The sequence below is a fragment of the Squalius cephalus genome (genome assembly GCF_949319135.1).
Source record: "Squalius cephalus genome assembly, chromosome: 2".
NCBI lineage: Eukaryota > Metazoa > Chordata > Actinopteri > Cypriniformes > Leuciscidae > Squalius > Squalius cephalus.
The window spans coordinates 11,831,927-11,859,486 of record NC_137123.1 but is presented as its reverse complement, the minus strand read 5'-3'; the positions used below and the strand labels follow the sequence as shown (position 1 = coordinate 11,859,486).

The 27,560-nt window shown below is 39.6% G+C and overlaps 1 protein-coding gene across 1 annotated transcript in view; it reads right to left on the bottom strand.

Moving 5' to 3' along the window:
* LOC307149149 (adhesion G protein-coupled receptor E1-like) overlaps positions 1 to 25,756 on the bottom strand; it is a 65,149-nt gene extending 39,393 nt beyond the window's left edge. The window contains exons 1-6 of the mRNA XM_079855266.1: positions 25,709 to 25,756; positions 25,030 to 25,097; positions 24,868 to 24,906; positions 21,361 to 21,417; positions 7,546 to 7,926; positions 7,405 to 7,461 (exon numbers count right to left, since the gene is read on the bottom strand). Coding sequence (XP_079711392.1) covers positions 7,405 to 7,461; positions 7,546 to 7,926; positions 21,361 to 21,417; positions 24,868 to 24,906; positions 25,030 to 25,048 — 553 coding nt within the window. The 5' untranslated portion in view covers positions 25,049 to 25,097; positions 25,709 to 25,756. The remainder of the gene's footprint in view (positions 1 to 7,404; positions 7,462 to 7,545; positions 7,927 to 21,360; positions 21,418 to 24,867; positions 24,907 to 25,029; positions 25,098 to 25,708) is intronic.
* Between the last annotated feature and the right edge of the window lie 1,804 nt (positions 25,757 to 27,560).

The window sequence follows — 27,560 nt, the reverse complement described above, 5'->3', positions numbered from 1 at the left end:
ACTGTATTATACATACATATATTATGTATTATGTATTATAAATGGTGTTTTCCTAATATATATATATATATATATATATATATATATATTAGGAAAACACCAGTACGAAGTTATAGTCTCGATATAACTATATTCACAAAATACAATTCCCAAATGCATAACCGAATTGATATTCACAAATTATTATTTTTTTGATTATTTTTGATTATTTTAAAACAGTTTTTTCTTTTTTTTTCTTTTTTTATTCTACATTTCTTGCATTTGCAAATTGTCTCATATTTGTAAATCACCCTGAATTTGTGTGTAAATATTTTGGCTTGTTTTTTAACCCAAAATAAAAGGATGGAAGAAAAAAAGATTATCCCATTAGATGTGTTTTTAATCCGGCCAATCATAACAGGCCATGCTCATCCATACAGAGCGAATGAGGGATGAATGAGGGATGAATGAGAGATGAATGAGGGATGAATGAGGGATGAATGAGAGATGAATGAGGGATGAATGAGAGATGAATGAGGGATGAATGAGAGATGAATGAGAGATGAAAGAGGGATGAATGAGAGATGAATGAGGGATGAAAGAGATGAATGAGGGATGAATGAGGGATGAATGAGAGATGAATGAGATGAATGAGAGATGAATGAGGGATGAATGAGAGATGAAAGAGGGATGAATGAGGGATGAATGAGAGATGAATGAGGGATGAAAGAGATGAATGAGGGATGAATGAGGGATGAATGAGAGATGAATGAGGGATGAATGAGAGATGAATGAGGGATGAATGAGAGATGAATGAGGGATGAATGAGAGATGAATGAGAGATGTATGAGGGATGAATGAGAGATGAATGAGAGATGAATGAGAGATGAATGAGAGATGAATGAGGGATGAATGAGGGATGAATGAGAGATGAATGAGAGATGAATGAGGGATGAATGAGAGATGAATGAGGGATGAATGAGAGATGAACGAGGGATGAATGAGGGATGAATGAGGGATGAATGAGAGATGAATGAGAGATGAATGAGGGATGAATGAGAGATGAATGAGGGATGAATGAGAGATGAATGAGATGAATGAGGGATGAATGAGGGATGAATGAGAGATGAATGAGAGATGAATGAGGGATGAATGAGAGATGAATGAGAGATGAATGAGGGATGAATGAGAGATGAAAGAGGGATGAAAGAGATGAATGAGGGATGAATGAGGGATGAATGAGAGATGAATGAGGGATGAATGAGAGATGAATGAGGGATGAATGAGAGATGAATGAGGGATGAATGAGAGATGAATGAGAGATGAATGAGAGATGAAAGAGGGATGAAAGAGATGAATGAGGGATGAATGAGGGATGAATGAGAGATGAATGAGGGATGAATGAGAGATGAATGAGAGATGAATGAGAGATGAATGAGGGATGAATGAGAGATGAATGAGAGATGAATGAGGGATGAATGAGAGATGAATGAGATGAATGAGGGATGAATGAGGGATGAATGAGAGATGAATGAGGGATGAATGAGAGATGAATGAGAGATGAATGAGGGATGAATGAGAGATGAAAGAGGGATGAATGAGGGATGAATGAGAGATGAATGAGGGATGAAAGAGATGAATGAGGGATGAATGAGGGATGAATGAGAGATGAATGAGGGATGAATGAGAGATGAATGAGGGATGAATGAGAGATGAATGAGGGATGAATGAGAGATGAATGAGAGATGTATGAGGGATGAATGAGAGATGAATGAGAGATGAATGAGGGATGAATGAGAGATGAATGAGAGATGAATGAGGGATGAATGAGAGATGAATGAGAGATGAATGAGGGATGAATGAGAGATGAATGAGGGATGAATGAGAGATGAATGAGGGATGAATGAGGGATGAATGAGAGATGAATGAGGGATGAATGAGAGATGAATGAGAGATGAATGAGGGATGAACGAGAGATGAATGAGGGATGAATGAGGGATGAACGAGAGATGAATGAGGGATGAATGAGAGATGAATGAGGGATGAATGAGAGATGAATGAGGGATGAATGAGAGATGAATGAGAGATGAATGAGAGATGAATGAGGGATGAATGAGAGATGAATGAGGGATGAATGAGGGATGAATGAGAGATGAATGAGAGATGAATGAGGGATGAATGAGGGATCAATGAGAGATGAATGAGAGATGAAAGAGAGATGAATGAGGGATGAATGAGAGATGAATGAGAGATGAATGAGGGATGAATGAGGGATGAATGAGGGATGAATGAGAGATGAATGAGGGATGAATGAGAGATGAATGAGAGATGAATGAGGGATGAAAGAGATGAATGAGAGAGATGAATGAGGGATGAATGAGGGATGAATGAGAGATGAAAGAGAGATGAATGAGAGATGAATGAGGGATGAATGAGGGATGAATGAGAGATGAATGAGAGATGAATGAGAGATGAATGAGGGATGAATGAAGGATGAATGAGAGATGAATGAGGGATTAACAAGGGATGGATGAGAGATGAATGAGGGATGAATGAGGGATGAATGAGAGATGAATGAGAGATGAATGAGGGATTAACAAGGGATGAATGAGAGATGAATGAGAGATGAATGAGAGATGAATGAGGGATTAACAAGGGATGAATGAGAGATAAATGAGAGATGAATGAGAGATGAATGAGGGATTAACAAGGGATGAATGAGAGATAAATGAGAGATGAATGAGAGATGAACTGCTGTACAGTGAATGACAGCCAGACACTCCTGAGAACAATCTACAGGTTTCATACATTTCTATAAATATATTTCCAGGACTTTTGAAGCAAATATTAATAAACTAACCCTAATTCACCACAGCATATCTTTATTACAGTTTTTCTCGATTGCTTAAACACATTTCTTGAAACTATGCCTCGTATTCTCAAAACTATAAACACAAATCCATAACGTCTCACCCAATTCCCCAAACATCCTATTTTCAGGTCAAAATGAAGCTCTACACTCAAAACCATTCACTCTTGCTGAAAAACCAAACTTTGCCCTCAGACAGGACACACAAGCCCTCAAAATCACACACACTACAACATAGTCTAAGACACTGGTGCAATAAATTCAAAACAACATTTCCAAAACTGGTAAGTTATGTTGCTTGTGGTTCCCCCATCACAAACCTTTTCACATGATGAACACAAAAGACACAACCAGTGGATACATTGGCACATTTTTATTCATACACAGAAAACACACACACACAAAAAAACATTTTTTTTTTTCCTGTTTTACTCTTTTTTTTACTTTTTTTTTTACTCCTCTAATTTTTTTTTTTTTATATTTACTTGCAGTAAGATGTGTGTGACCAACATATGACAGTAAAAGAGCACACACAAACCATATTCTAATATGAAATTCGAATTGTATTGGTAAAGTGACTCAAATTTGACCTTACTCGTAGCCGAGCCTCCCTCATAGTCATACCATTGATAAAGACATGGGCAACTAGAGTGCACTGTTAGACCTTACCGGGTTTTTTTACAGTAAAATACTGGCAACACTGTTGCCAGTAATTTACTGTTAATTGTGCAGTTCTTTACTGTAAAAATGCACTAAACTCGAGTTAACTAATTTCACTTGCAGAAACTGATTGCCTTAAATTGACCAACTGTCATTTAAATGTATTAACTAAAATTTATTATGCATTAATAACGTGAGCAAAGCATTACTGTGAACTTCTTTCATTTGAAACCACAACAAAACTTTTGTAAATAAATAAATTTCCACTGGACCAGCAACTACACAGTCACCGCCTGTTAAATAAAGCAACATGCAGCAAATCATCAATGTTTGTAGATCTTCTCCTGGACTGAAGCACAGGCTCTACTCTTCTGCACAATGGTGACCCAAAAAATACATTTTACAGTAAACTACTGGCAACAGTGTTGCCAGTATAAACCTGTTTTATAACTTACAGTTTATTACTGTTAAAATACATTTTGTGGGTGTGTCTTTTTATCTTACACTGTTAACCCTTTCAACCCCACAGGGAAATCCACACTACAAAGAGTAAAAGTAACATTGAGACAGTTTTGCAGTGAGATAATTAAGAGAATATGTCAGTGATTGTTGAGCATTAGTGATGAACACCTGCTGTTAGAACAGAAAATAGAGAAACACAAGACCTACAACTGACTTCCAGTCATTACACATTATTACACTTATTATTAACCAGTATGACTTTATTTCATACATCTACAGAAGTTTTTATTGAGATGTTTAATTGAAAATGTTTGGTTTGAAGTTACCATTATAGAGATCAGTGCTTGCTTTAGTTGGGATGCTGATGCTAAAACATTAGTGTTTATTTTGCTGTTTGAGCTGTGATGTTGCAAGTCACACTTGTGCACACCCACAGTTTATGAATAATTGTGCTTTTTTTTTAACATATCAAGCATAACCAGAGAAACAGAGATACACTGATTTATAGAAACACAGAGATATCACAATTTAGCACATGAATCTCAACAATGGTGGCAATATATATATATTTTTTATTCATGCAGCAGTGCATTCTGGGAGTTTATATTATTCTGGAACCCAGCATGCATTGCGACATGAAACTTTTGATTGTCACCATTGTTGAGATTCATGTGCTGATTGTTGATGTCTGTGTGTGTCTGAGTCAAGCAGGAGTATTTTAATGCACTATATGATTACAATATTTTCCAGAAGACCTTATTACAGAATTGTTGATTTTATGTTGTAGAATTACAGATATATGTTAAATATGAAATACCCATATATTCAAAGAATAAATACAGAAAAGATCAGAGAATCAGACATGTCCAGGATGATTGTGACTTTATCACAAAAGCCAAAAACACCTGATCATTTTCCTCTTGACTCTTTCTGCCATAACAAATGTGTTTTATAAACTCACTGTTACAGCAGTCAGAGAGAGATGAATGGTAAGAAGTCAAGGAACAAGTGACCAACTAAAGCAAATACTGATCTCCATCATGGTGACAACAAACTTAATTATTAACTATATCTCTGTTAATTCTCAACAAGAACTTTTGTACATGTATGAAAGAAATAATCGTAAACTGGTTTCACACTCAGTGTGGCTGGAAGTCAATTGTAGTTTTTGTGTTTCTCTTTTTTCTGTTCTTGTTTCTCTGTCCTTCAGTGATTCTGCTTATCAGGTGTTCATCAGTGTCTCAATTCACTCACTTCTTTTATTCACTTTGTCAAGAGGACTTTACTAGTGAACTAATGTAGGGAATAGGGAATGAGGGTATAGGGTGTGACTGGGAAAACAGTGTCGATTTTGAGCAATGTTAATTCACAGTATATTCCTGTAGGCTAGTTTTGTTTTCTACGGTATATTACTGTTTTAATGGAAAATGGTATGATATTGTCAGAATTTGGCCTTTTTTTACAGCAAGGGTTAACAGTGTGGCTTGAGTTTCATCTGACACTGCTTGTCTTCTTGTCCTTACCCTTCCTCCTCCTCATTTTTATCCCTCTTCCTTCATGTCTTTCTGGATCCATTGTTCCAAAACGCAATAAACTGATTTGGGCCCTTTTATATATCTATTGAAGGTTCTGATTGATGTGTGTTAAATTTTGACTCTTAGTGTTTCCACCTGGGTAATTGTGTGCTAACTGAGCTGAAGCTGTGCTGACTTGAGTGAACAATATTGAATGCTAGTGCTTTCTAAATGACAACATGGTGTAGGCAATGAGAAATGAAGGGATTTGTGTGTAGAGTTTTGCAGTGACAGTTCAACAAATCTGACTCATGTGTCAAAACAGGGAATAGTGTTTATAGTTTAGTGAAATGGGTGTGCTTTTTGATAAATGGCATTATGGTTTTGAAATTTTAGTTCAAAAGCCTGGTTATAGTGTTTAAGCAATCGAGAAAAACTGTAAAACTGAATGATAACCCAGGCTCTTGACTATTGTTAAGTTACTTTTTTTTTAGCCATTTTAGAAGTTTTCAGAAAACATTTCTACATTGGTAAATCAGATCAACATGGCAGCTTTAATGTCCAACAACTGCTTTTTCTGTAATTGAAGCATTATTGAGAAGTATTAAACTCAGCTGAAATTATTAAGATTGATTATTGTAACTCTATTGCTGTGTTTCAGATGCTGAATGATGATGTCAGAGAGTGTAGAAATAACACTGTCATTGCTAACTTTATTTAAAACTTGCTTAGTGTCTTTTATACACTCACACACATCAACATTCGGTATATGAAACACAACAATGGTGACGTTTTCTGAAAACTCCTGCAAAGACTGAAACAAAAGAGACTTAAACATCAAGAGTCATGAGCACAACTAAAGTAAATGCTGATGGAGATCAACGGTGACGTCAAACGAAACAATCATTCATCAACATCTAATCCTCTGTTAATTCTCAATAAGATCTTCTGTAGACGTGACAGAAATAAAGTCAGTCTGGTTAGTAATAAGTGAAGCTGGTAATGCTGTTTGTGGAGTTGTTTAATCAGATCTTCAGAGAGTTAATGTCTTTTATCTTCAGTTCATCTAAGGCTGTGTCTGAAGAGTTGTAGTTTGTATTCTTGTTACTCTTTCTTTTAGTGCTTGTGTTGCCAATAACAACGACAACCTTTTCTCGTCTGTATTTGCCCCGGTTGTTTTTCTCTTTTGTTTTCTGCGACCGATTTTGGGGCTGAAAGTTTTAACATGAACAACAACATGCGTTAACTGCGCTTCTTCTCTCCCTTTTACTCACTAGTCTTTTCTCCTCACAGCGCCCCCAACAGTACACATATTCTCCGAAGCCCTCAATATTAATCCCCTTTACATTATATTAGTGCAAATTATCTACAATAAACAAAGACATAAAACAAATTAAAATAATTATTTGAGGTCATTACACTTGTGTTTGAATGGAACATCACACTAACCTTTAAATAACATTTTGGACATTTGATAAATGTATAAATTGACATTTTTTTATGTTCCCTGAACCAACTCTGAATATTTGGAGAATGTTCTTGTAACTAAACTCTGTTTGCTGGGAAGCTTTGTGGTTTATTATAAAATAAACATTTATTTAAATAGCGCTGACACACGAGCAAGACATACTAATGACCCTGAGAAATCACTGTATGGATTAACGAATCAATTGGAGGCAACAATATGTTGCTACTGTATTTCCTACAGTAAAGTACTGGCAACAACAGCTGACGTTTTTATTTAATTATAGTGATGCAGTAAATATTTCATTCTTCTGACACACACACACATCTATCCAGTGACACAGAGACCATTGGTGTTGTTCGATGCTTTTGGGAAATGCAGCTCTGATCTGTAGCCTACATACATTAGAAAGCACTCAGAAAATAAGCCAATAGAGACACAGTGTGTAACATTACCAGGTGAGATGGTCACTGGTGTGGCAGTTGTAGGGCTGGTGTTAATGCTGCCAGTGTCTGAAAGTTTGGATGAATAGTGATTAATGAACAGAGACACAAATATCATGAGTGTGTAGAAAGAGCTCATGTGAATATAATTACCTGCACAGTATGCTGAATCACAGACACTCGGACTAACCAGCTCATAGACATAATAACTGCCTGGACAGGCTTTGACTTTAATGGGAAAAGACCCAAAATAGCAGCAGTAACTCCCAGCGTAACCAACCCAGTGACCGCAGACATCTCGAGTGACGACTCCATCTGTTTCTGTTGGGTGTCCACCACGCATCCACAGTGGGATATTAGTGCCACAGCTGTACCTCTCAACACATGTGTCTGGGATATGAGCGCTAGTGTTGTTAATGAAGAGACGATACCAGCCGCTCCAGGAGACAGACGTGTCACAGTTTCTGACTGAAGCATATGTATTACTGATGGATCTCCATGGATTGTCCAGCACAGTGTAGTTGTAGCAGGGGTCTGCAGAGAGATAAACTTATGAAAACACCAATATGAAGTCATAGTCTAAATATAAATGTTCATGAAAACAAATTATATATACTGCATTATACATATATTATGTATTATAAATTCTATATATATATATATATGTAAGGGATAATCCACGGCTAGCCATGCATTAAAGAATTTTAATGCACGACGTAGAGGCGAAGAACCACCCGACGCGAAGCGGATAAACTTTAAATAAGTTAAAGCTGTAACTGATGTTTACAGTGTAATTTTTTAACAGACGTGTAAAAATGACGGTTATTTCTTAAGTTTAGGCTCGTCAGTTCTTGCACTCCGTCTGCTTTAAATAAAGTAGAGCCATCGGATTGCTTTTATTTGAATGAATTCACATTTATTTAAATTCATTATTAAAAGAGAGAGACAGAGAACTGAAGGAGAAGGAACAGAGAGAGAGAGAGAGAGAGAGAGAGATGCGTGCACGAGTTAACGTTACCTGTGTGCGTCGATCTCTTCTTTAAAGTCTAGCAGCTACAGTCCCCTCGTTGCTTAAGCCTACCTAAACGTTTTCATATGCGTCTCTCACTCTGCTTGCAAGTGTATCTGTGTTACTATGGTTACCAATGTAGCGGATTAATTTCGAACTGTAATCAAACTGACTGGAACTACCTGTGCATTAAACGGTTTTACTGCACACCTTCCAGCCAATCAGAATCGAGTATTTAAACAGCCCATGGTATAAATATATATATATATATATATATATATATATATTAGGAAAACACCAGTACGAAGTTATAGTCTCGATATAAATATATTCACAAAATACAATTCCCAAATGCATAACCGAATTGATATTCACAAATTATAATTTTTTTGATTATTTTTGATAATTTTGAAACAGTTTTTTTTTTTTGTCTTTTTTTTTTTTTTTTATTCTACATTTCTTGCATTTGCAAATTGTCTCATATTAGTAAATCACCATGAATTTGTGTGTAAATATTTTGGGTTGTTTTTTAACCCAAAATAAAAGGATGGAAGAAAAAAAGATTATCCCATTAGATGTGTTTTTAATCCGGCCAATCATAACAGGCCATGCTCATCCATACAGAGCGAATGAGGGATGAATGAGGGATGATTGAGAGATGAATGAGAGATGAATGAGGGATGAACGAGAGATGAATGAGAGATGAATGAGGGATGAACGAGAGATGAATGAGGGATGAATGAGAGATGAATGAGGGATGAACGAGAGATGAATGAGAGATGAATGAGGGATGAACGAGAGATGAATGAGGGATGAAAGAGAGATGAATGAGGGATGAATGAGAGATGAATGAGAGATGAACGAGGGATGAAAGACAGATGAATGAGAGATGAATGAGAGATGAACGAGAGATGAATGAGAGATGAACGAGGGATGAACGAGGGATGAATGAGAGATGAACGAGAGATGAATGAGGGATGAACGAGGGATGAAAGACAGATGAATGAGAGATGAATGAGAGATGAATGAGAGATGAATGAGGGATGAACGAGAGATGAACGAGAGATGAATGAGGGATGAACGAGGGATGAAAGACAGATGAATGAGAGATGAATGAGAGATGAATGAGGGATGAAAGAGATGAATGAGGGATGAAAGACAGATGAATGAGAGATGAACGAGAGATGAATGGGGGATGAATGAGAGATGAATGAGAGATGAATGAGGGATGAATGAGGGATGAATGAGGGATGAATAAGAGATGAATGAGGGATTAATGAGGGATGAAAGAGGGATGAATGAGAGATGAATGAGAGATGAACGAGGGATGAACGAGGGATGAATGAGAGATGAATGAGAGATGAATGAGGGATGAATGAGGGATGAATGAGAGATGAATGAGATGAACGAGGGATGAATGAGAGATGAATGAGAGATGAACGAGAGATGAACGAGAGATGAATGAGGGATGAACGAGGGATGAACGAGAGATGAACGAGGGATGAATGAGGGATGAATGAGAGATGAATGAGAGATGAATGAGAGATGAACGAGGGATGAACGAGAGATGAACGAGAGATGAATGAGGGATTAATGAGGGATGAAAGACAGATGAATGAGAGATGAATGAGGGATGAATGAGGGATGAAAGAGGGATGAACGAAAGATGAATGAGAGATGAATGAGGGATGAATGAGGGATGAATGAGAGATGAATGAGGGATGAATGAGGGATGAATGAGGGATGAACGAGAGATGAATCAGAGATGAATGAGAGATGAATGAGGGATGAACGAGAGATGAATGAGAGATGAACGAGAGATGAATGAGGGATGAATGAGAGATGAATGAGAGTTGAATGAGGGATGAGCGAGAGATGAATGAGAGATGAATGAGGGATGAACGAGAGATGAACGAGAGATGAATGAGAGATGAATGAGGGATGAACGAGAGATGAACGAGAGATGAACGAGAGATGAACGAGGGATGAACGAGAGATGAACGAGAGATGAACGAGAGATGAACGAGAGATGAATGAGGGATGAATGAGAGATGAAAGAGAAATGAACGAGGGATGAAAGAGGGATGAATGAGAGATGAATGAGGGATGAATGAGAGATGAATGAGAGATGAACGAGGGATGAACGAGGGATGAACGAGGGATGAAAGACAGATGAATGAGAGATGAACGAGAGATGAATGAGGGATGAAAGAGGGATGAATAAGAGATGAATGAGAGATGAACGAGAGATGAATGAGAGATGAACGAGAGATGAACGAGGGATGAAAGACAGATGAACGAGAGATGAACGAGAGATGAACGAGGGATGAACGAGGGATGAACGAGGGATGAAAGACAGATGAATGAGAGATGAACGAGAGATTAATGAGGGATGAAAGAGGGATGAATGAGAGATGAATGAGGGATGAATGAGGGATGAAAGACAGATGAATGAGAGATGAACGAGAGATGAATGAGGGATGAACGAGGGATGAAAGAGAGATGAATGAGAGATGAACGAGAGATGAATGAGGGATGAATGAGGGATGAAAGACAGATGAATGAGAGATGAATGAGGGATGAATGAGGGATGAATGAGAGATGAATGAGGGATGAACGAGAGATGAATGAGAGATGAACGAGAGATGAATGAGGGATGAAAGAGGGATGAATAAGAGATGAATGAGAGATGAATGAGAGATGAACGAGAGATGAACGAGTGATGAAAGACAGATGAATGAGAGATGAACGAGAGATTAATGAGGGATGAAAGAGGGATGAATGAGAGATGAATGAGGGATGAATGAGGGATGAAAGAGGGATGAATGAGAGATGAATGAGAGATGAACAAGAGATTAATGAGGGATGAATGAGAGATGAATGAGGGATGAAAGAGGGATGAATGAGAGATGAATGAGAGATGAACGAGAGATGAACGAGAGATGAGGGATCACGAGGGATCTTTCATCTCTCATTCATCTCTCATTGAGGGATGAATGAGATCTCTAATTCATCTCTAATTCATCTCTCATTCATCCCTCATTCATCTCTCATCTCTCATGAAAGAGGGATGAATGAGAGATGAATGAGGGATGAATGAGGGATGAAAGACAGATGAATGAGAGATGAACGAGAGATGAATGAGGGATGAACGAGGGATGAAAGAGAGATGAATGAGAGATGAACGAGAGATGAATGAGAGATGAATGAGGGATGAATGAGGGATGAAAGACAGATGAATGAGAGATGAATGAGGGATGAATGAGGGATGAATGAGAGATGAATGAGGGATGAACGAGAGATGAATGAGAGATGAACGAGAGATGAATGAGGGATGAAAGAGGGATGAATAAGAGATGAATGAGAGATGAATGAGAGATGAACGAGAGATGAACGAGGGATGAAAGACAGATGAATGAGAGATGAACGAGAGATTGATGAGGGATGAAAGAGGGATGAATGAGAGATGAATGAGGGATGAATGAGGGATGAAAGAGGGATGAATGAGAGATGAATGAGAGATGAATGAGAGATGAACAAGAGATTAATGAGGGATGAATGAGAGATGAATGAGGGATGAAAGAGGGATGAATGAGAGATGAATGAGAGATGAACGAGAGATGAACGAGAGATGAGGGATCACGAGGGATCTTTCATCTCTCATTCATCTCTCATTCATCCCTCATTCATCTCTCATTCATCTCTCATTAATCTCTCATTCATCCCTCATTCATCTCTCATTCATCCCTCATTCATCTCTCATTCATCCCTCATTCATCTCTCATTCATCTCTCATTCATCCCTCATTCATCTCTCATTCATCTCTCATTCATCTCTCATTCATCCCTCATTCATCTCTCATTCATCCCTCACTCATCTCTCATTCATCTCTCATTCATCCCTCATTCATCTCTCATTCAGCTCTCATTCATCCCTCATTCATCTCTCATTCATCTCTCATTCATCCCTCATTCATCTCTCATTCATCCCTCATTCATCTCTCATTCATCCCTCATTCATCTCTCATTCATCCCTCATTCATCCCTCATTCATCTCTCATTCATCCCTCATTCATCTCTCATTCATCTCTCATTCATCTCTTTCATCTCTCATTCATCTCTCATTCATCCCTCATTCATCTCTCATTCATCCCTCATTCATCCCTCATTCATCTCTCATTCATCTCTCATTCATCCCTCATTCATCCCTCATTCATCTCTCATTCATCCCTCATTCATCTCTCATTCATCTCTCATTCAACCCTCATTCATCCCTCATTCATCCCTCATTCATCTCTCATTCATCCCTCATTCATCTCTCATTCATCTCTCATTAATCTCTCATTCATCCCTCATTCATCCCTCATTCATCTCTCATTCATCCCTCATTCATCTCTCATTCATCTCTCATTCATCCCTCATTCATCTCTCATTCATCTCTCATTCATCTCTCATTCATCTCTTTCATCTCTCATTCATCTCTCATTCATCCCTCATTCATCTCTCATTCATCCCTCATTCATCCCTCATTCATCTCTCATTCATCCCTCATTCATCCCTCATTCATCTCTCATTCATCCCTCATTCATCTCTCATTCATCTCTCATTCAACCCTCATTCATCCCTCATTCATCCCTCATTCATCTCTCATTCATCCCTCATTCATCCCTCATTCATCTCTAATTCATCTCTCATTCATCCCTCATTCATCTCTCATTCATCCTTCATTCATCTCTCATTCATCCCTCATTCATCCTTCATTCATCTCTCATTCATCCCTCATTCATCTCTCATTCATCCCTCATTCATCCCTCATTCATCTCTCATTCATCCCTCATTCATCTCTCATTCATCCCTCATTCATCCCTCATTCATCTCTCATTCATCCCTCATTCATCCCTCATTCATCCCTCATTCATCCCTCATTCATCTCTCATTCATCCCTCATTCATCCCTCATTCATCTCTCATTCATCTCTCATTCATCCCTCATTCATCTCTCATTCATCCCTCATTCATCCCTCATTCATCCCTCATTCATCTCTCATTCATCCCTCATTCATCCCTCATTCATCTCTCATTCATCCCTCATTCATCTCTCATTCATCCCTCATTCATCTCTCATTCATCTCTCATTCATCCCTCATTCATCTCTCATTCATCCCTCATTCATCCCTCATTCATCTCTCATTCATCCCTCATTCATCCCTCATTCATCTCTCATTCATCCCTCATTCATCCCTCATTCCCTCATTCATCCCTCATTCATCTCTCATTCATCTCTCATTCATCCCTCATTCATCTCTCATTCATCCCTCATTCATCCCTCATTCATCCCTCATTCATCTCTCATTCATCCCTCATTCATCTCTCATTCATCCCTCATTCATCCCTCATTCATCTCTCATTCATCTCTCATTCATTCATCTCTCATTCATCCCTCATTCATCTCTCATTCATCCCTCATTCATCTCTCATTCATCTCTCATTCATCCCTCATTCATCTCTCATTCATCCCTCATTCATCTCTCATTCATCCTTCATTCATCTCTCATTCATCCCTCATTCATCCTTCATTCATCTCTCATTCATCCCTCATTCATCTCTGATTCATCCCTCATTCATCCCTCATTCATCCTTCATTCATCTCTCATTCATCCCTCATTCATCCCTCATTCATCCTTCATTCATCTCTCATTCATCTCTCATTCATCCCTCATTCATCTCTCATTCATCCCTCATTCATCCCTCATTCATCCCTCATTCATCTCTCATTCATCCCTCATTCATCCCTCATTCATCTCTCATTCATCCCTCATTCATCCCTCATTCATCTCTCATTCATCCCTCATTCATCCCTCATTCCCTCATTCATCCCTCATTCATCTCTCATTCATCTCTCATTCATCCCTCATTCATCTCTCATTCATCCCTCATTCATCCCTCATTCATCCCTCATTCATCTCTCATTCATCCCTCATTCATCTCTCATTCATCCCTCATTCATCTCTCATTCATCTCTCATTCATTCATCTCTCATTCATCCCTCATTCATCTCTCATTCATCCCTCATTCATCTCTCATTCATCTCTCATTCATCCCTCATTCATCTCTCATTCATCCCTCATTCATCTCTCATTCATCCTTCATTCATCTCTCATTCATCCCTCATTCATCCTTCATTCATCTCTCATTCATCCCTCATTCATCTCTGATTCATCCCTCATTCATCCCTCATTCATCCTTCATTCATCTCTCATTCATCCCTCATTCATCCCTCATTCATCCTTCATTCATCTCTCATTCATCCCTCATTCATCTCTCATTCATCCCTCATTCATCCCTCATTCATCCCTCATTCATCTCTCATTCATCCCTCATTCATCCCTCATTCATCTCTCATTCATCCCTCATTCATCTCTCATTCATCCATCTCTCATTCATCCCTCATTCATCTCTCATTCATCCCTCATTCATCTCTCATTCATCCCTCATTCATCCCTCATTCATCCCTCATTCATCTCTCATTCATCCTTCATTCATCCCTCATTCATCCCTCATTCATCTCTCATTCATCCCTCATTCATCCCTCATTCATCCTTCATTCATCTCTCATTCATCCCTCATTCATCCCTCATTCATCCCTCATTCATCCCTCATTCATCTCTCATTCATCTCTCATTCATCCTTCATTCATCTCTCATTCATCCCTCATTCATCTCTCATTCATCCTTCATTCATCCCTCATTCATCTCTCATTCATCCCTCATTCATCCCTCATTCATCCCTCATTCATCCCTCATTCATCTCTCATTCATCTCTCATTCATCCCTCATTCATCTCTCATTCATTCATCTCTCATTCATCCCTCATTCATCTCTCATTCATCCCTCATTCATCTCTCATTCATCTCTCATTCATCCCTCATTCATCTCTCATTCATTCATCTCTCATTCATCCCTCATTCATCTCTCATTCATCTCTCATTCATCTCTCATTCATCCCTCATTCATCCCTCATTCATCTCTCATTCATCCCTCATTCATCTCTCATTCATCCCTCATTCATCTCTCATTCATCTCATTCATCCCTCATTCATCTCTCATTCATCTCTCATTCATCCCTCATTCATCTCTCATTCATCCCTCATTCATCTCTTTCATCTCTCATTCATCCCTCATTCATCTCTCATTCATCCCTCATTCATCTGTCTTTCATCTCTCATTCATCTCTCATTCATCTGTCTCTCATCTCTCATTCATCTGTCTTTCATCTCTCATTCATCTCTCATTCATCTGTCTCTCATCTCTCATTCATCCCTCATTCATCCCTCATTCATCTCTCATTCATCCCTCATTCATCTCTCATTCATCCCTCATTCATCTCTCATTCATCCCTCATTCATCTCTCATTCATCCCTCATTCATCTCTCATTCATCTCATTCATCCCTCATTCATCTCTCATTCATCTCTCATTCATCCCTCATTCATCTCTCATTCATCTCTCATTCATCCCTCATTCATCTCTCATTCATCCCTCATTCATCTGTCTTTCATCCCTCATTCATCTCTCATTCATCTCATTCATCCCTCATTCATCTCTCATTCATCTCTCATTCATCCCTCATTCATCTCTCATTCATCCCTCATTCATCTCTCATTAATCTCTCATTCATCCCTCATTCATCTCTCATTCATCCCTCATTCATCTCTCATTCATCCCTCATTCATCTCTCATTCATCTCATTCATCCCTCATTCATCTCTCATTCATCTCTCATTCATCCCTCATTCATCTCTCATTCATCCCTCATTCATCTCTCATTCATCTCTCATTCATCCCTCATTCATCTCTCATTCATCCCTCATTCATCCCTCATTCATCTCTCATTCATCCCTCATTCATCCCTCATTCATCTCTCATTCATCCCTCATTCATCCCTCATTCCCTCATTCATCCCTCATTCATCTCTCATTCATCTCTCATTCATCCCTCATTCATCTCTCATTCATCCCTCATTCATCCCTCATTCATCCCTCATTCATCTCTCATTCATCCCTCATTCATCTCTCATTCATCCCTCATTCATCTCTCATTCATCTCTCATTCATTCATCTCTCATTCATCCCTCATTCATCTCTCATTCATCCCTCATTCATCTCTCATTCATCTCTCATTCATCCCTCATTCATCTCTCATTCATCCCTCATTCATCTCTCATTCATCCTTCATTCATCTCTCATTCATCCCTCATTCATCCTTCATTCATCTCTCATTCATCCCTCATTCATCTCTGATTCATCCCTCATTCATCCCTCATTCATCCTTCATTCATCTCTCATTCATCCCTCATTCATCCCTCATTCATCCTTCATTCATCTCTCATTCATCCCTCATTCATCTCTCATTCATCCCTCATTCATCCCTCATTCATCCCTCATTCATCTCTCATTCATCCCTCATTCATCCCTCATTCATCTCTCATTCATCCCTCATTCATCTCTCATTCATCCATCTCTCATTCATCCCTCATTCATCTCTCATTCATCCCTCATTCATCTCTCATTCATCCCTCATTCATCCCTCATTCATCCCTCATTCATCTCTCATTCATCCTTCATTCATCCCTCATTCATCCCTCATTCATCTCTCATTCATCCCTCATTCATCCCTCATTCATCCTTCATTCATCTCTCATTCATCCCTCATTCATCCCTCATTCATCCCTCATTCATCCCTCATTCATCTCTCATTCATCTCTCATTCATCCTTCATTCATCTCTCATTCATCCCTCATTCATCTCTCATTCATCCTTCATTCATCCCTCATTCATCTCTCATTCATCCCTCATTCATCCCTCATTCATCCCTCATTCATCCCTCATTCATCTCTCATTCATCTCTCATTCATCCCTCATTCATCTCTCATTCATTCATCTCTCATTCATCCCTCATTCATCTCTCATTCATCCCTCATTCATCTCTCATTCATCTCTCATTCATCCCTCATTCATCTCTCATTCATTCATCTCTCATTCATCCCTCATTCATCTCTCATTCATCTCTCATTCATCTCTCATTCATCCCTCATTCATCTCTCATTCATCTCTCATTCATCTCTCATTCATCCCTCATTCATCTCTCATTCATCCCTCATTCATCTCTCATTCATCCCTCATTCATCTCTCATTCATCTCATTCATCCCTCATTCATCTCTCATTCATCTCTCATTCATCCCTCATTCATCTCTCATTCATCCCTCATTCATCTCTTTCATCTCTCATTCATCCCTCATTCATCTCTCATTCATCCCTCATTCATCTGTCTTTCATCTCTCATTCATCTCTCATTCATCTGTCTCTCATCTCTCATTCATCTGTCTTTCATCTCTCATTCATCTCTCATTCATCTGTCTCTCATCTCTCATTCATCCCTCATTCATCCCTCATTCATCTCTCATTCATCCCTCATTCATCTCTCATTCATCCCTCATTCATCTCTCATTCATCCCTCATTCATCTCTCATTCATCCCTCATTCATCTCTCATTCATCTCATTCATCCCTCATTCATCTCTCATTCATCTCTCATTCATCCCTCATTCATCTCTCATTCATCTCTCATTCATCCCTCATTCATCTCTCATTCATCCCTCATTCATCTGTCTTTCATCCCTCATTCATCTCTCATTCATCTCATTCATCCCTCATTCATCTCTCATTCATCTCTCATTCATCCCTCATTCATCTCTCATTCATCCCTCATTCATCTCTCATTAATCTCTCATTCATCCCTCATTCATCTCTCATTCATCCCTCATTCATCTCTCATTCATCCCTCATTCATCTCTCATTCATCTCATTCATCCCTCATTCATCTCTCATTCATCTCTCATTCATCCCTCATTCATCTCTCATTCATCCCTCATTCATCTCTCATTCATCTCTCATTCATCCCTCATTCATCTCTCATTCATCCCTCATTCATCTGTCTTTCATCTCTCATTCATCTCTCATTCATCTGTCTCTCATCTCTCATTCATCTGTCTTTCATCTCTCATTCATCTCTCATTCATCTGTCTCTCATCTCTCATTCATCCCTCATTCATCTCTCATTCATCTCTCATTCATCCCTCATTCATCTCTCATTCATCCCTCATTCATCTGTCTTTCATCTCTCATTCATCTCTCATTCATCTGTCTCTCATCTCTCATTCATCCCTCATTCATCTCTCATTCATCTCTCATTCATCTGTCTCTCATCTCTCATTCATCTGTCTTTCATCTCTCATTCATCTCTCATTCATCTGTCTTTCATCTCTCATTCATCTGTCTTTCATCTCTCATTCATCTGTCTTTCATCTCTCATTCATCTCTCATTCATCTGTCTTTCATCTCTCATTCATCCCTCTTTCAGTAGATGTGAAAGATATGTATAAAAATGATGTTATTTAAGCCAGCACAAATACCTGTATACATCCTGTTTTTCGGTTGAAGTCCAACGTAGTCGATTGCCGAGTTCACACGCATAGGTTTAGTTACCTATGATCACGCGCGTGAACTCGGCAATCGACTACTTTGGACTTCATATACTATATTTTTATATGACTGACAGACAAGAACGGTTTGACCTAAAAATATCAAAATTGAAACTACTGCAGAAACAAAGACACCTACATCTTGGATGCCCTTGAGGTAAGCTAAAACATCAGAAATTAATTTCAAAGTGAACTATCCCTTTAAGTATAGGGTCTATTCTAAGCCTTCACTTTGAAATAACATGCGCAGTTTTTCCTATTTGACCATTCTCTCTCTCTCTCTCTCTCTCTCTCTCTCTCTCTCTCTTTCTCACACACACACACACACATTATATATGTATATATAAATCCTTTTTTTATTTACCATGCTGTTAATTTCCTATAAGGTATTTGAAACGAAATGAACTGCAACACAATAAGAGGTTCTGAAAGCGCTGTAATTGTTTGTGTGATCACTCTGCTTACAGAATGTTGTGACAGACCCAAATCATCACTTCTGCATTGTTGCATTTTCCCAGTTGCCAAATATCTTAATGTAGTGATTACTTTAATTTCTGCGCTGTGTCGGAGATGTTAGCGTGTCTCTAATAAGATCAGTCACAAACATGATCCCTGCACGATCTAATCTATAGCGTCTTATTAACTCACTGTCATCCATTGTCTGCAACACATTTCTTCTCCCTCTTCGTCTTTCTGCCATGTTGTCCTCTGCTAAAGAAACTCTTAAGCCTCTTAAAAGTCCTTGTCCGTACTCCTTACAATTTTGAGCTTAAGACCTCTTTTAAGGGTTAAGATGCTTTCTGAATTACTTTTTTCTTTACTAGGATTTTTTCTTTAATTTTAAGAGTAAACGCCCACATTTCTAAGAATTTTCTTAGAATTTTGTCACTAGGAGCTACTCTTTGCAAGATTCTTTATGAATACGGGCACAGTATTTTATTTTACAGTAAATAAGTGAGTTTCTGCGCAGCGTGTGAAGTGTTTTATTCTAGTAGTGTCCTCAGCAACACTGTATCAGTGGTTTGATCGGGTCTGACTCTAAACTAGCACACTATTGAGAGAGAGACAGAGATCTGTTGTTCACTCAGTGACAGTCAGTGTTTGAGCTGAGAAGAGATCAGACACGAGGCGCTCAGAAAAGTGTCACTAAAGCTCAGGATGGACAGATTCGACACATGCGCACTGCGACTGCACCAGTCCTATAGAGGGCAGTGTAGTCATGACTCGTTTCAGCTACAGGACCTCTGCTCTGAAGGACAAAGAAGAAGAAAAGGTGTGTGTTCCACTTCCGAAGATACACAACCTCAAAGCGACTGCTCATGTTCCACTGTGTGTGTGTGTGTGTGTGCTGTGCTCTCCGCTGTGTGTGTGTGTGCTCTCCACTGTGTGTGTGTGTGTGCTTTCCGCTGTGTGTGTGTGTGCATAGATATCATATAAAGGCTAGATGTCTCGTCCGCGCTGCTGGCCAATGGAGCTCGACATCCACACACGGCGGCCATCTTACGACAGGGTGCTCGCTCACTCATAACATGGTGCATGTACTTTTAAATAACCATAACTTGCTCAATTTTCTACCGATTTTATGTTCAAAATGTTTAAGCATTCAGAATTATAGCCACATTAATAACGTTTGTAAGAAACCAAACCGTTTGTAAATCTGTCCAGATTTCAGCGAGATAAGAGGATTTGTGTGCGTGCTGCTCACTCACCTTAATTCACAGAGTCCTGTCCTAAGATGGCCGCCGGTGATGCCGGAAGTGACTCCGCCTTAAGACATCTAGTCTTTATATGATATCTATGTGTGTGTGTGTGTGCTCTCCATGGTGAGTGTGTGTGTGTGTGTGTGTGTGCGCTGTGCTCTCTGCTGTGTGTGTAAAAGCAAAGTCTGCTTAAAAATGCTCTGGAAAGTTTCTCTGGACTTGTTTCTGTTTGCAAATCTTCTGAGCTTTAACATGGTGTATGTAGCAGTGCTGGGCAACGCTGGTGTGTGTAGCAGTTCTGGGCAACGCTGGTAAATGACGCTCTCCTCTCGTTCACTCGTCCTCTCCCTGCTTTCTGCTCACATGCTCTGATAATAATAGCGCTGTAACACTACTCTATTTTGATAAGCGTTTAAAAAATCTGTTAAATTTGATTCTGTTCAGAACTGAATGAAGAATAAGATATATATTTTAATATAGGCCTATTTCCTGTCCAATGTGTGTGTTACTTTATTTCATTGGCTATACAGGTTCACAGGTTCACATCTACTGACAGTTAAGCTTCAATAAAACCTTGTTTTTTTAAGGTTGGTTGAAATCAGTTATAATCTGTAATCTTAAATAATTTATTTCATTTCACCATTTCAACCAGTTATTGTAGATGTTTCCAGATTAAGTACATTATAGGTTGAAATGACAAAACATTTTTTTCAGTGTACATTACCTATTGCAGTCGTCGCCGGTGAGACAGTTGAAAAGGCCAAGTACAGTCTTAAGACATCTAAAAAATAATTATAAATACAAATGAATCAACATGTTTAGGACACAATAAAATATAAATAAACATATATAAATATAAGCTTGTACTTAAAATAATAGTTCACCCAAAAATGAAAGTTCTGCCATCATGACTTTTTCTTTCACAGAATATTGTATTTTCTATCCTATAAATGATTAATCTCACACATCTTTTCCACATTATGAAACTCTCAAGCCTTTCTGTTCAAACTAACAAAAAAGCACCATTGCAGCTCTACAGTATCTATATGAAGATGTGTGTCTCATATTTCAAATCCTCTGAAGTCAAACAGCAGATTTATGTGAAGAGCAGAATGAAATGAAGTGGTTGTTGTTTAGAGTGATTTCTCTACACAGATAAATCAATCATATTGTAGTTGTATCAATATAAATTATTGCATGAATGACCAAATGATTCAGGAATTCTAGAGGTTTCAACAGAAAGAAAAGTAATTTCTGCCAAAAGGATCCTAACATGCAAAAAAGCATGTGAGTGACTTGCAGAGGTGTTCTTGACCCCAAGTTCTTGACCACTATTTCAAGGACAATTAGGAAGAAAACAAATGAAAAGCTTTTATGTAACTCAAATATTACATATATTTTTCACAAATGGGCCTATTTAAAATAAATAAATAAATAAATAATTCCATAATTTAATGAGGCCCCAGTTCTGGCCAGTTTCATGTGGAGTATTTGGATATGTTTTTCTCCTGAATTACCGTGGGGTGTGAATTGTGCTAAAAAAAACGTCGCCTTATCTTCTCTAAAAAGCGTTCCGTCCATTCAACTGACATTAACCACAATTTCAGTAAACGAAAAAGCCTATCCAGTGATTAAATGTTTTTGACACAAATCTTGCGCGATGTCATAAACTGCCGAGATAATCACACAATGCGTGCCGTAGACTACACGTCCACTAATGACACATCCGATACGCAAACGAATGACTCCTTTGTACCATTCACTTTAATGAATAGTTAAAACAACTGATCTGTCCAACACTGAGCTCACCTCTCAGAGGAGTGAAGAGGAAGATCAGAGGAGAGAAAGAGCAGAGGAGAGGAAAAGCAGAGGAGAGAAAGAGCAGAGGAGAGAAAGAGCAGAGGAGAGGAAGATCAGAGGAGAGAAAGAGCAGAGGAAGAGCAGAGGAGAGGAAAAGCAGAGGAGAGGAAGATCAGAGGAGAGAAAGAGCAGAGGAAGAGCAGAGGAGAGGAAAAGTAGAGGAGAGAAAGAGCAGAGGAGATGAAGATCAGAGGAGAGAAAGAGCAGAGGAAGAGCAGAGGAGAGGAAAAGCAGAGGAGAGGAAAAGCAGAGGAGGGGAAGAGCAGAGGAGAGGAAGAGCAGAAGAGAGAAAGAGCAGAGGAAGAGCAGAGGAGAGAAAGAGCAGAGGAGAGGAAGATCAGAGGAGAGAAAGAGCAGAGGAAGAGCAGAGGAGAGAAAGAGCAGAGGAGAGGAAGATCAGAGGAGAGAAAGAGCAGAGGAAGAGCAGAGGAGAGGAAAAGCAGAGGAGAGAAAGAGCAGAGGAGATGAAGATCAGAGGAGAGAAAGAGCAGAGGAAGAGCAGAGGAGAGGAAAAGCAGAGGAGAGGAAAAGCAGAGGAGGGGAAGAGCAGAGGAGAGGAGAGGAAGAGCAGAGGAGAGGAAGAGCAGAAGAGAGGAAGAGCAAAGGAGAGGAAGAGCAGAGGAGAGGAAGAGAGGAAGAGCAGAGGAGAGGAAGAGCAAAGGAAGAGCAGAGGAGAGGAAAAGCAGAGGAGAGGAAAAGCAGAGGAGAGAAAGAGCAGAGGAGAGGAAGATCAGAGGAGAGAAAGAGCAGAGGAAGAGCAGAGGAGAGGAAAAGCAGAGGAGAGAAAGAGCAGAGGAGAGGAAGATCAGAGGAGAGAAAGAGCAGAGGAAGAGCAGAGGAGAGGAAGAGCAGAGGAGAGGAAGAGCAGAGGAGAGGAAAAGCAGAGGAGAGGAAGAGCAGAGGAGAGGAAGAGCAGAGGAGAGAAAGAGGAGAGGAGAGAAAGAGGAGAGGAAGAGCAGAGGAGAGGAAAAGCAGAGGAGAGGAAGAGCAGAGGAGAGGAAGAGCAGAGGAGAGGAAAAGCAGAGGAGAGGAAAAGCAGAGGAGAGGAAGAGCAGAGGAGAGGAAGATCAGAGGAGAGGAAGATCAGAGGAGAGGAAGATCAGAGGAGAGAAAGAGCAGAGGAAGAGCAGAGGAGAGGAAGAGCAGAGGAGAGGAAGAACAGAGGAGAGGAAGAGCAGAGGAGAGGAAGATCAGAGGAGAGAAAGAGGAGAGGAGAGAAAGAGGAGAGGAAGAGCAGAGGAGAGGAAAAGCAGAGGAGAGGAAGAGCAGAGGAGAGGAAGAGCAGAGGAGAGGAAAAGCAGAGGAGAGGAAAAGCAGAGGAGAGGAAGAGCAGAGGAGAGGAAGATCAGAGGAGAGGAAGATCAGAGGAGAGGAAGATCAGAGGAGAGAAAGAGCAGAGGAAGAGCAGAGGAGAGGAAGAGCAGAGGAGAGGAAGAACAGAGGAGAGAAAGAGCAGAGGAGAGGAAGATCAGAGGAGAGAAAGAGCAGAGGAAGAGCAGAGGAGAGGAAGAGCAGAGGAGAGGAAGAACAGAGGAGAGGAAGAGCAGAGGAGAGGAAGAGCAGAGGAGAGGAAAAGCAGAGGAGAGGAAGAGCAGAGGAGAGGAAGGGCAGAGGTGAGGAAGAGCAGAGGAGAGGAAAAGCAGAGGAGAGGAAGAGCAGAGGAGAGGAAAAGCAGAGGAGAGGAAAAGCAGAGGAGAGGAAGAGCAGAGGAGAGGAAGAACAGAGGAGAGGAAGAGCAGAGGAGAGGAAGAGCAGAGGAGAGGAAAAGCAGAGGAGAGGAAGAGCAGAGGAGAGGAAGGGCAGAGGTGAGGAAGAGCAGAGGAGAGGAAGATCAGAGGAGAGGAAGAGCAGAGGAGAGGAAGAGCAGAGGAGAGGAAAAGCAGAGGAGACGAAAAGCAGAGGAGAGGAAAAGCAGAGGAGAGGAAGAGGAGAGGAGAGGAAGAGGAGAGGAAGAGCAGAGCAGAGGAAAAGCAGAGGAGAGGAAGAGCAGAGGAGACGAAAAGCAGAGGAGAGGAAAAGCAGAGGAGAGGAAGAGGAGAGGAAGAGCAGAGGAGAGGAAGAGCAGATGAGAGGAAGAGGAGAGGAGAGGAAGAGGAGAGGAAGAGCAGAGGAGAGGAAAAGCAGAGGAGAGAAAGAGCAGAGGAAGAGCAGAGGAGAGGAAGAGCAGAGGAGAGGAAAAGCAGAGGAGAGGAAGAGTTTCTTCTGTGTTTCTTTGAACACTCTGCTGGAGTTTCCCTTATGAACACTGAGCGATGGTAATTCAACACCGGGGAATTTACTGTGTGAAGTGACGTGAAGGATAAACCAGATCTGATTCATTACATCAGCATACAGACAAAAAATTAAAAAAATAAACACTTTTTAGACTTACACAGAATAGCAGAGATGAGAGGATGAGTTTTTATAAAACCTGAAAAAAAAAAGTAAATAAAAACACTGAAATTGTGTTGGATTGAGTCTGAGAAAACGTTCACAGTTCATAAGGTTTTTGGGTCGATGAGAGCCAACCTGTAAACACAAGAAGATTACTCACCTTTATGTAAGGAAACCATTGTCAGTTTATTTCTGTTTATCCACAAACCAGTTCAGAGGACGAGTTTCCTTTACAGTTAGAGAATAAACAAATTAGCCATTGCATTGACACATGACTTATAAAAAGCTGTTTTCTCTTTGTTTCAAACACACATGTAAAACCTTCCACAGCATTTGATTTTGGAGCAGAGTTCAAATTTAGACTTTTAAAACCGTTATTGTCAAGCACAATGCAATAAAGGATGAAACAACTTGATAAATTTCTCATATTTTATGAGGTGGCTATTGGCTAATTCGTACAAATGACCAACCCCTGACCCCGCCCCTAAACCTACCCCTTACTCCGCCCCTAAACCAACCCCTGACCCCGCCCCTAAACCAACCCCTGACCCCGCCCCTAATCCTACCCCTCACTGGTGTTTAGACAAATCAGTCATCGAATTAAATAATGCTCTGTTGTTTTCCTAGAAATTAAGCATCACAAGTGCTCTGGGGTTATTCATGAAGTTTCATCCTTAAAAATGTTAGTAAGAGTCCTGACCTGGTCAAAGCCCAAATTACTCAACTATAACTACACACAAATCAATTATAACTATACAACTGTAACACACACACATTAATATATGATTTTGACATAAAGAGAGTGATGAGGATCATTATGAGCAGAAAGAAGATCTTACCTGATATAATCTGATATACAGTGATCATCACCCAACACGACTGACTGAAGAAAAAGTTTGTGTGTGTTGAGATAATAGTGAAGTTATCTGTCCATCATTCTAATGAGGAAATATGAAACCAAGTCCACTGTTTTCCTTCCTCAAATTCAAATACAACTTTCCACACAATAGGCCTATATGTGTAATTTCCTTAGTTCCCCCTTCTCCCTATTTTTCTCAGATCGACGCAACCCACTATGGATAATCCCAACATTCCCAACAGTCTCGTCCATCCCTCAAACTCAGATTATTGACTCGTGTCATACATAAATTGTACATAGACGTTGTAATCAGATTCTCTGATTATTTCACAGATATCTACAGTTAAGACTTTTGTATGTTACATTTTAAATAGATATGTTGCAGAAGATGGCTTAATTTCATTTTTTATATCACAAACTAGGATATTCTTCTCAAATTAGGGTCAGTCTATTTTATATATGTAGCAGGGTGGAGTAACTCCACCTATTGGGAGATCGTGCGCATGCGTGTGGCTTATTGTCTGCCCTTGTATGGGGTATAATGGTGCGTTCAAGTCCTCCTGGGAAGTTCGTACGTACGAGGTGGGAAGTTGTGCTTATAACCATAGATATTATATAGAGACTAGATGCCACATTAGCCGCTGCTCACTGAGAAATGCGGCCGCCATCTTAAACCGGTCGTACTCCTAGTTTTGTTTGCTTGGCAGCAGTTAGGATGACAGAGCAATGTGGAGCATTTTCCTTGTTCTAATCGGCGGATCATCGCAAATAGTGCCCGGGGGATTACTTTTAACATTACCGTACTATTGGTTGTATTTTGTGAATAGAATATTACCAGATAATTGAGAAGGAGCAAGGATCTTTGATATTACTGTACTGAAATCGTAGCCAGCTAACGTTAGCTAGGCTATGTTTACTGCACCAGCCGGTGTTCACCCGTCATGGAGAGGTGGGGTAAAGTAATAATTACAAGAGCTTCTCAGTTATTTTACTCCCGTCCGAATGTGCCATCTCAGTAGGCTAATCATTACGGACAATGTCAGAAAAAATTAAGTTGTCTTTTACCTTCTGTAAAATACAATTACCGCAGGTAACGTTTATAGACGTGCAAATAGACCCTCTGTGAATGAAGTATTTCGTGTTTAGAAGTAGTTTCCTGTGGTTTTTCAAGAATTGAGACGATTAAAAAGGCATTCAGTTGCGTTCTAGACACTGAGAGAATTCTCCCTCCCTCAACTCAAGTGTTTTAACTTTACACACACCATTCAGATCAGAAAGAAGTTCGAAAGCACTTGTTAGAGGAACGCAATTTACTTTTAGCGCTAGGTGAGTGCCTATTACCAACGCAATCCAATCTGAAGTTAATTCATACATTGTTCGACCAGACATAACTGTTATATAACGTTATATGTTATTTGTGTATGCGCACGTGATATCGGGAAGCAGTGTAATACACACGTTTCTTCAACTTATTAAAATATCTTACTTTACTGCAACTATCTGTTTCTGCTTCTTTATCATATTTATAGTGTGTGATTTATAAAATACCTTATATCTTACATCACATATTTTGATTTTGGACGTCTGGTCACTTTATTATATCAGAATATTATATAACTGTTAAGCCCTACTATGAATATTAAAATACGCCAAACCATGTGTCCTGTATCATAGCTACATGAATAACCTTTGCAGAAAAAAAAACCTGCATGAAAATCAGTTCGGTATTCAGTGAGGTATGATTAATTGAATGCGCTGACAGCTCATTGCACCTGCCATACAGATTACACTGAGTGGAGCTTGTGACCGGTCTAAGATGGCGGCCTCACGGC